We start from the raw sequence: 10,658 nt of genomic DNA, 5'->3' as shown, positions 1-10,658 counted from the left end.
TCCTTAATTATCTTTTTCTTCTTCCCTTTTCTTCTATTTTCTCCTCTCACTGCACCAAGTCACCTTCCAAGGTACTCTCCTTTTCCGCTCTCACCTAGGAATGTAACAATCTTTTTTTTGTACTAACAATGATATTTCTCACTCTTTAGTCAGGATGTGTTGTTGTTCCTCCCAACATCAAGTATCACTCCTATGCATTGAACCTTTGACATTTTGTTCATCCTAAAAATCTAGTGATCACAAGACCAACATCTTGTTGGTAAAATCTAACTATAGATGGCAAAATAAGCAAACCTGCAAATTTATGTGGCAGTGCATAAAATTTTTGTTCCTTTGCCTGCAGAGAAAAAAAATATGAAAACTTTAAAATATTTATGATGTGATTTAATACCTCAAAAAAATCATAATGTGATATAATTTGTTCAATTTCATATAAAATATCAAAGTTTTTTAATTTTTTATCTCCAATTATCTTATTTAATTCATTTTTATTGTATTGTATGATTTTTTATTTATTATTTATTTATAAATGTCAGTGGGCTGTTTACATGTCCATTAGCTTGTTTTAAAACGAGTTTGTGGACAGGCAAAATGGGTCAAGCAACCCATTTTTTCATTTGAAGTATAACAATCTAATTTAGTTCAATTGTGAGAGATAAACAATAGAATATAATAAAATAATTATTTGGGTTTGTTTCTCTAACAAGACATAAAATTCGATTAAAATTGTTTCACTAGTTTACTTGCTTAGTTTTTATGAAAAAATAAAATCATAAATTTTTGTTACAAAAATCTAAAAAACAATATAACTTTAATTTTAAAAAATTAATCACTGGAATACTCAACTAAATAGAGTTACAAATTAATAGATCTCTAATAATATATGTTCCTAGTGTTGTTGAAAAGGGAATATTGCACTATGAGTTATCTTGCTTGATTTTGGGCAACATATTTGGACACTTGTTGAATATTGCACTATGAGTTATCTTAGCCCGTCTTGAGTGGAAATCTTAAAAATATTTTTGATGTCCAAGTTAATATTTATAAAGATATGCTTAGAGAGAAGAATATATTATTGTTACTCAATGGGTGGTGAATTCACCTATTTATGTGGAGGTGGAAGGAATTGTATTCCAATAATAAGATGTGTCAACGTTGCAAATATACATGACTTTGTCCTTTAAACAGGAGTTGGTGAACTTGTATTGCCTAAGTTATGTATCTTTGTCAAAGTTCTTTCATTGAGTAGGCATTAACTTGTCAATTGTCATGTCGTCGTAGTTCTTTCCTTTGTTAGAATGGTCACACAGACATAATCGACAATCGTATTGGTTGGATCTTGACCAAATCTTATATACGCAATTGTTGATCTCTGACCAATCTTGACACTAGGGTGGAACAATATACAAAATATACTAGTCTTTTTTTTTTCTTTCTTATCCCCTAAATTAACATATCTATTATCTATATAACAAAAAAAACTCTTTATTGACACATGTCACAATCTCCTTGACTTAAGCTCCTTGTCATGTCATTATTGACACATGTCACCATTTCCTTAACTTTTCCCCCTCCAAAATGCCCACATATTCTTATAATGAACTCTCGCACACTATATCTTTATTCTACTATCTTAATATAAATATGTGAGAATAGATTGTCCAAAGAATAGTCTATTTTCATCAAACTAATCTTTCATCTCTCTACTCTTATTTCATTTCAATTTACTTCTTAGTTTTCTTCTCTATTCTTATTCAATTTACTTTTTAATCTTCTCTTCTTTTGAAACTCACAAATTACTCATCCTATATTTATTTTTTTCATTTTTATTAGACATGTCTAATCTTTTCCATCAACAAATGAGGTATGATTTTCATCAAATTAATCTTTCATTTCTCTACTCTTATTTTATTTCAATTTACTTCTTAATCTTCTCTTCTTTTGAAACTCACAAACTACTTCTCCTATATTTTTTTTATTTTGATTAACCAGATCTAATATCTTCCATCACCAAACGAGGTATGATTTTATAGTCATTTCACTTTTTTATTACTTCATCATTCATGAATTATCTACCGAAATGTTTATTGATAGATATAATTTTATTTCATATTTTACCAATCAAAGAGATAAAAGCCTTAAAAGAAAAAAACTGATATAATTTTGAACATATTTTGATTCTTACAACTATCATTCGGGTTTACCCACACTTACTAAAGTTCTAGATCCGATCCAAAACATGTTTTAGTATTGAATCCATTTTCATCATCACGGATCCTGATAAGCCATTTTGTCATTTTTTGTTATGACTTTCTTCTATATTATTTGGAAGTTTCAAATTATATAATTGATTTGATTTATATTTTGATTAAATTATTTATGATTCACTAATTTTAATCAATGCTCATTATGAATATAAATTTGCATAACTGTGAATAATAAATTTGCGAAAACTTAATAATGAGGCTACAAATATATGGTCGAAATTGTCTCCCTCTTTTCAATTAGTCATATAATGAGTTATGATATTACATTTGATAAGGAAATATGTTGATATTCTAACTCCCTTAAAAAATAACTGATCATGAATTTATTTCAAAATAATGATTTTAATACTCGTGTATTTGCACGGGTAAACTTGCTAGTTTTATTGTAAAGTTAATAAAATTGAGTGTTCCCCTCTTCTTTTGAATACTTTAACCATGTTGCATTTTGTAGACTAAGATGGATGTGTTTGAAAATGGGGAAAACCGTTATTAATTAAGATGATAAATAAAGGATTTGGAATCTAGTGACATTACTAGAATTTATTAGCTTATGATTCCGGTTGTTGAGTTTCGAGAAGCCTGTAGGTGACGGTGATTGGGCCCACAAGGGTAGTTGTGTTGTTAAAGTCAATTACTTTGTCTTCGTTAGGCTGTTATAACAAGAATCACGCTTGTAACCTCACAACTTTTCATTGAAAATGCTTTGATTTGGATTTTTCTAACAATGCAAAATCAAATTTGTGGTATTAGACTAACTCAAATCCATTTATGTGGGCCTTGTCTCACATTCGCCTTGTCTCACATTCGCCTTGTCTCTCAAATAATTGGTGGGAGTTTTCATGCCCAAAAGTAATAATTTCATTCTCAAAGATTCATATATGAATTGAATTCAAAACTAGGGATGACAACGGGCACGGACGGACACGGGTAGTAGCTACCCGCTACCCATTTCGAAATAGGGGAGCAATACCCGTACTTGCCCATACCCGTATGGGTACCCGCTGCGGGTTTTTTGCGGGTATTTCTGTGTACTCGCGGGTGAAACGGGTACCCGCAGGTTTTCTATATTTTCATTGAATTTCTAATTTCCTATTTCTATTATGTTTTAAATGAGATGAAATTTAATTATTTTTGTGTATTTTGAATGAATAGTTGGCAAAAATGCTAAATCTAATGAAATTTTCTGTTTTGGGGTTTGCAATTCTCATTTACTTAACAAAAAACGTATATTTTTCTTTGTAAGACATGTGTGTTTTTACACATAAAATAATATTTGTAATGTATTTCAACACCAAATTAAAAAGATGTAAACAATGTAAAAAGATGTAAACAAAGTAAAAGGAAAAGATGTAAACAAAGTAAAAGGAAAAAATAGGTACATAGTATAATGAAGGTTATGATAATATATTTTTTATTTTAATTAAAAATAATATAGTAATCATATACATAACGGGTACCCGCGGGTACGGGTACCATAATACCCATACCCGCCTGTATGTACTACGGGTATTTTTAAAAACCCATTTTTAAAACCTGCGGGTACCCGTTTGTGACATGTACCCGTACGGATTTTACCCGTGAGTACCCACGGGTACGGGTTTATTTGTCATCCTATTCAAAACTTATATTTTCCCTTCAAAACTCACTCACTCAATTTTCACTTTATACCAAATTGTGACTACCACTTCTTTCTCTACTATCAGACCAAGTAGTTATCTTAGTCTTCACAAACTGCTATTTATTTATTAAATTTTCAAGAACAAATTAAATTTAAAATCTGCTATTTTCAACATTGTTATTAAATAAAATAAATACAAATAATATATTATTTGTTAGTTAATGTCCTTTTTTATTTGGTATTTAATATGTGTTTAAGTATATTATATATGGTCTATTCCAACTTCGGATAAAAATGAGACTTATATTAAATAGTTGATAAGAATAAAATATCTTCTTATAATAAAAAATAATTTATCTTCTTAAATTTATTCATTATTTAATATATGTTTATTTTTTCATTTTATAATATGTTTTAAAATGAAAAAATTTATATGAAAGAAAAATAACATACATATCGAATAATTAGTAAATTCAAGGAAATAAATTATCTAATAAGGAGATATTTTATTTTGATAGTTGATACAAATCTTTATAACGTACATGAATATTTATTATTATATTAGGAGTATTAAATTCGTAAAAGGTAAGGAAATAGTTTAATAGTACCAGATATTCGATTAATTGAAAGATTCAATTAAGTTGAATAATTATTATTATCCACGAATAGTAAACACCTTGCTTCCGGCGGCTGCTGCTTTGACGAGGTCAATATGTCAGTAGCTGCTTTGAAAATTGGAACCTAAAAAATCATAATAATAACTACAACTACATTCATCTCTTAAATAATTGGAACTTGTCCAATTATTTATTCCCATAACCATATAAAATTAAGGTAAAGTGCATTTTCCTCAAACAGGTGTAATGTGGACATGGTTTAAATGTCAAAGTGGAGGTTTTTTAAATTACCATTCAAGTTGTACATGTTTGATTCCCCTTAAGTAAGAACCCGAATTTAAGTCTTGTTGATAGAAAGAATGTCTGCTGGGAGAGTTAGTCTCAGGTATGTGAATGTTCAATTATTGAGAGTAATACTTCTTCACTGAGAGAGTCATACAACATGAAAAGATTAGTTTTATATCTAAAAGGGTTGACCAAGAATAATACAAAAAAAATTAACATCCACATGGTTAAGTTTATTACAACCTCATTCATGTACAACATAATAATGCATAAAAGTCAATGATGAAATAAATAGAAGATAAGATCTTACATAGTGATTGGATACAATATTTTCTCTAGAATTACATGAAAGGCATGGGAATTGGGATGAGTTGATGGGTCATTACCATTGAGCAGGTTCACATTCTGACAACTTTGATTCATATAAAGTACTTGTACTTTATGTTATAGACAAGTTGTCTATAACATGATTCATCATCCTTATTTTTTTGTTCTTATGGTAGATCATTGTTTTTTATAATTGTCTCTTTTGCACTGTTACAGAGAATTCACTATCTTCTGCGTAGTAGTGGATAAGGATGGATAGTATTAAGGAGAAATCAGAGTGTTCATCTTCTTTAGTTGTTGCTGTAGCAATAAAGGGTAACAAGAAAAGCAGATATGTGGTACAATGGGCACTTAATAAGTTTGTTCCTGAAGGAATGATTATCTTCAAGCTGATACATGTCCATGCCGGTATAAAAGGGGTTCCAACACCATGTAATATATGCATTTTGTGTTTATTATGGTCAATAATATGCATTCAATCCAAGTATTTTCTTATTACACTTGTATATTGTTATGTATGGTGGCTCATAAGTGCGGAAGTGAATAGGGTCGGACCGTGGGCACCACGGTCGTCAGTCGTGCTCTTGAGAACCGAAAATGTAAACTTCTAGAGACATCCACGGTCCAGGTGTGTTAGACACCACGACCGTGGATTAGCACACGGGTGTATTACACAACATTCATGGCCTGGCCATGTCAGCCATCACGGCCATGCATCGGCACTGATTGACAGATTTCTAAATCTAGTTTACGGGCTTTAGGATTTATGTATGTGGTCCGGGTAATAGGTTATATGATCCTAAGTGTGCTTGACTGAAGATTCTAATCCTAATATCTAATACTATATTGATATCTGCTCAACAATTTTTAAGACGTAGGCATAATTGACCAAACTCCGTTAACAATTTTCTTGGATTTTGTCTTGTTCTTTATTCTTCTCTCTTTTGTTCCACTGCTTATTCCAAACGTGATGCTGCACAATGTTGGTATCAGAGCACAATTAGTATCAAAGTGGGTACAAGAATACTGAATAAATTGATTAATGTGGTTTGATCTATTTGTAAAATGTTCTACTAGTGTTATGATTAGCAGTTTTGCCTTGTGTCTCAGAGTAGTGGTTTGGTTACTGTAATGAACCAACAATCGCCATGTATCTTATTATTTTTGTGTACTACTTTATAATTATGTGGCATAATCTATAGTTTTAAACATGTCATGTTGATTATGCATAGGTGATAATTATGGTAGTAATTGTGGTAATTAAATATTTTGTACTTCCAGTGGGAATTTTGATCCCTCTTTCACAAGCGCGTAATGATGTAGTTACTGCATTCAAAAGTGAAGTGGAGTGGCAGAGAAATCAAATGCTTCAACCTTTCAAGAAAATGTGTGAGCATAGAAAGGTCAGATATTATTGTTCATGGAGATTAAGTAGAATAGTAAATGCGAAGTAGGATCTATATTCTTATATTGTTGGTGCAGGTTCATGTAGATGTTGTAATACTTGAATCAGATGATGTAGCAACTGCAGTAGCAGAGGAAGTAGCTAAGGGTCCGACAACCAAACTTGTCGTTGGAGCTTCATCGCGCGGCATATTTACAAGGTATTCGTTGAATGTTGATGTGTGATGCAACAAAACTATTGTTTATTAAGGACCTTTGTCGAATTATGAAAGAAACTACTTTATGATGAGAACAAAACCTTTCTACTTTTTACATTGCCATATATTTCTTTTAAGGAAAAATCATATGCATTAGGATCAATGCATTCTGTCTGTTTTTGTTTTATAGATCAATTCTCTTATGGTATCTACCTCACCACCCTTCTCTTATATGTTGTTGCATCAATTTAAGCACTGAAATATTGTCCATCAAATATGTTGTGCTAGCATAGTGCACCAGAAAGAAGCTACTTTTTCTCATTGTAGTAATCAAGATGTACACAAACAGCTATGAATAGATGTACCATATAGATATATTTATCAACCGTTTCGCTCTAATTCATTTATATTCACTTTTCTGTAATTTGATGTTTTCTTATGGTCTTCGTGCGATCGTAATCAACCATGCAATGATGTCTTGCTTTCAGTAAACATAAGGGTTTGTCTGCAAAAATCTCAGTATGCACTCCAAGATTTTGTACAGTTTATGCTGTTTCAAAAGGAAAATTGTTGATACGGCCATCGGACATGCAGATTGATGAAAGCATTATGGATGATGGTGCTAGTGAAACAAGTTTTTCCTCAAACAGCTCATCAAAGTACACTTCCACTTCTCAGACAGGTATATATACCAGTAGGAAACTTTGCAGTACTGTGGTTTAATATAAGAGTTATGTTATGGTACACATAAATATGTCTTATAGTAAGAATGGAATTTCTTGGCATTTATTGTAGCACTGAAATATGTGTCAACAAAAAAATTAAATTCATAGATTTGTGTTTTCCGACGACAACTGTGTACTACCTCCGGTCCTATATGTAAGACCCTTTTGTTGAATTAGTTTTAGTCCATTTTGTAGTAACGAGTTTTGCTATGACATTTGATGTTCATATTATTTCACTTAGATTGCTAATAAAGGTAGTTTGCATTGTTTCATGAAAAATATCCAAATTAACTTTCCTGAATCAGAATGATTACTGTTTTTGGTTGTTTACAGACTCTGTCTCAGTTGCAACATACCCTTCTATGCATTCCTCTTCCCTAGCAACACAGCGATTTCAAGCACTTTCGAGTATAAATCAGACCCTTCTGAGTACATCTTCCAGTATAATGGAATCTAACCATTCTAGAGGCCAGTCTCTCGACATTGGGAGAGAGAATACCGCTACAAGTTCTGCCAGAAACTCAGATTATGCTCTGAGCCGGGCCTCTAGTTGCAAAAGCATTATATCAGATCCCGGATCTTGGATGTATGATCAAAATTCCACCAAGGATGTGCCATTATTATCTGAACTTCTTTCGCCTAATAGGCAGGTAATTAGTTTTTTATTATTTTGGCTTGATGAAATGGCACTTATTTCCAACTCATATTTTTGTTTATGGTAACCTCTTGGTTAGCATTGTGATATATATTCGTGATTCAATGACATCCTTTTGCAAGTAACTTTCTTTGTGGTCATTTATTTGATCAGGCCGATATTAACCTTGAACTGGAAAAGTTGAGAATCGAATTAAGACATGCCCAAGGAATGCATGCAGTAGCTCAAAGTGAGAACATCGATGCATCGCGAAAGGTAGCATCTATTTTCTTGTGGCTAGATATACTTATCTTCTCATTCTCTACGGTTTCTGTTACCAAACAAGTACAACTTTTTCAAGGAACCGCCATGCCTCTAGTTTCTTAATTTTTGTCTGGCATCATCAAATGGAGTAACATTCTTTATTGTTTTAAGCAGCTGAATGACCTAAGTAAGAAGAGATCAGAAGAATCCATGAAACTGAAGGAGGTTATTGCGAAGGAGGAGTTGGCCAATAAATTTGCTAACTACGAAAGAGAGAAATATGAAGCTGCAGCAAAAGAAGCTTCATATTTGAAAGAATGTGCTGAAAGAGAAGCTTCAGAGAGAAAAGAAGTGGAATTGAAAGCCATTCATGCTGCCAAAGAGAAAGTAAAGCTGGAGGATGCTCTTAGTGGTTCCTCGCCCCAGTACCGAAAATTTACATGGGATGAAATAGTATCTGCTACTTCATCTTTCTCCGAAGAACTGAAAATTGGAATTGGAGCGTATGGAATCGTATACAAGTGCAGTTTGTATCATACAACTGTTGCTGTTAAAGTTCTCCACTCTATTGGGAACCACAAAAGCAAGCAATTCCAGCAGGAGGTATTGAAGTATATATATTACTTTAATCTGTAGCTAGGTTTATAGTCCTATTTCAAGGATAATATTTTCTTGTTCAATTGACTATAATGATGTTCTTAAGATTAACCATACTGCACTAATTTCCCTGTCATAATAAAGTTGTAGATATTCAATGTTTTCTCTCTTTCTTTACGAGTCGCAAACCCACCAATTCAATAAGAAAATGCATCTGGTGGAAGCATTGTAAAATTCCATGATTTCCTGTTACCCTATGACTGCACTTGAACAAACTACATTAATGACGATAACAGTTTTATTATTATCGCCTACAACATCGAAAAAGAACATCTAGTAATGAGTATGAATCTGGAATTAAGCCACACAACAGGACTTATATATGTATCTTCTCTTTGCTTCCAGCTAGAAATATTGAGCAAAATTCATCATCCAAACTTGCTTCTTCTTCTTGGTGCATGTCCTGATCATGGATGCCTTGTGTACGAATATATGGAGAATGGTAACTTAGAGGAGAGATTACTCCAGAAAAACAGTACCGCCCCAATCCCATGGTTTGAAAGGTATCGAATAGCTTGGGAAGTTGCATCAGCTCTTGCCTTTCTTCACAGCTCAAAGCCAACACCAATCATACATCGTGATTTGAAACCAGCAAACATCTTGCTTGGTCGTAACTTAGTCAGCAAGATTGGTGATGTTGGCCTTTCTACAATGCTCCATACAGATAATTTGTCTACAATGTATAAGGACACTGAACCTGTTGGGACACTCTGCTACATAGACCCAGAGTATCAAAGGAGTGGAGTAATATCTGAAAAATCTGATGTTTATGCATTTGGGATGGTTATCTTACAGTTATTGACAGCAAAACCAGCAATAGCACTTACTCATGTGATTGAAACAGCAATTGATGATGGGAATTTAATAGATATATTGGATCCAGAGGCAGGGACTTGGCCGTTTCCAGAAACACTCGACTTAGCTCGGTTAGGACTGAGCTGTGCAGAACTTCGGCGTAGAGACAGGCCAGATTTGAAAGATCATGTGCTTCCAACACTAGAGAGATTGAAAGAAGTTGCTGATAGAGCCCAACATTCTGCTTCAGTAGTTACTATTAAATCCAGATCTCCTAATCACTTTATCTGTCCAATTCTTCAGGTAGCCAAATACTCTATAATAGGGAACAGATTTTTTTGTTAAGCGAATAAGTGAAGGAAAGATATAGTACACACTGCGATTTTTTGCGGTGATAGCTTTTCTAGACATAACTAACATTTCACCTTAATGCATTGATTTAATGGCTTGAGGTACTACTATCTTGTTAATGTTTTGAAATTGTTACTAAAATGTCTTTGGTGCAGGATGTCATGGATGATCCTTGTGTTGCTGCGGACGGATATACATACGATCGCAAAGCAATTGAAAAGTGGTTTCGGGAGAACGACAAATCACCGATGACAAACATGGCTTTACCTCATAAGAATCTTATTCCAAATTACACACTTCTGTCAGCAATTATGGAGTGGAGGTCTAGACAAATTTGATGTGTATCATGTATCTTTTTCAATGTTGATATTAGGTTTCTCTAATGTAGCTTGGCTAAAAAGTTCAGTGTGTATTACATGTGAATAACTTGGATGAAGATTTTGTTTGTATATCATCCTCAAGCCTGTTGCTTTGTTAAGTTAGGGAGATTGGTTACAAGGTATTTTATATTTGATTC

At 32.8% G+C, this 10,658-nt stretch overlaps 1 protein-coding gene across 5 annotated transcripts; it reads left to right on the top strand.

The window, feature by feature from the left end:
- Positions 1-5,049: 5,049 nt before the first annotated feature.
- On the top strand, positions 5,050-10,658 carry LOC109338292 (U-box domain-containing protein 35). Of its 5 annotated transcripts, none has more exons than XM_019575492.1 (10): positions 5,050-5,183; positions 5,323-5,522; positions 6,438-6,517; positions 6,597-6,718; positions 7,204-7,397; positions 7,774-8,090; positions 8,249-8,350; positions 8,513-8,941; positions 9,341-10,093; positions 10,297-10,658. In XM_019575492.1, exons 2-10 carry the CDS (start codon positions 5,366-5,368, stop codon positions 10,477-10,479), a joined length of 2,337 nt encoding a protein of 778 aa, XP_019431037.1. In that variant the 5' UTR covers positions 5,050-5,183; positions 5,323-5,365; the 3' UTR covers positions 10,480-10,658. The 5 variants fall into 5 exon arrangements, with proteins under 5 accessions (XP_019431037.1, XP_019431036.1, XP_019431034.1 ...); XM_019575491.1 differs by having other exon boundaries at positions 5,323-5,546; XM_019575489.1 differs by having other exon boundaries at positions 5,051-5,183; positions 5,331-5,546; positions 6,396-6,517.

This window comes from Lupinus angustifolius, unplaced genomic scaffold (assembly GCF_001865875.1).
Source record: "Lupinus angustifolius cultivar Tanjil unplaced genomic scaffold, LupAngTanjil_v1.0 Scaffold_21_120, whole genome shotgun sequence".
NCBI classification, from domain to species: domain Eukaryota; kingdom Viridiplantae; phylum Streptophyta; class Magnoliopsida; order Fabales; family Fabaceae; genus Lupinus; species Lupinus angustifolius.
This window is presented reverse-complemented; position numbering and strand designations above follow the sequence as displayed.

Excerpts from the sequence above, each read along its gene's own strand:
- LOC109338292 (XM_019575489.1), top strand. The coding sequence starts at position 5,366 with ATGGATAGTATTAAGGAGAAATCAGAGTGTTCATCTTCTTTAGTTGTT. Across the intron at positions 6,719-7,203 it reads TCGCGCGGCATATTTACAAG|TAAACATAAGGGTTTGTCTG; the intron begins GTATTCGTTGAA and ends TCTTGCTTTCAG. Across the intron at positions 10,094-10,296 it reads TTATCTGTCCAATTCTTCAG|GATGTCATGGATGATCCTTG; the intron begins GTAGCCAAATAC and ends TCTTTGGTGCAG.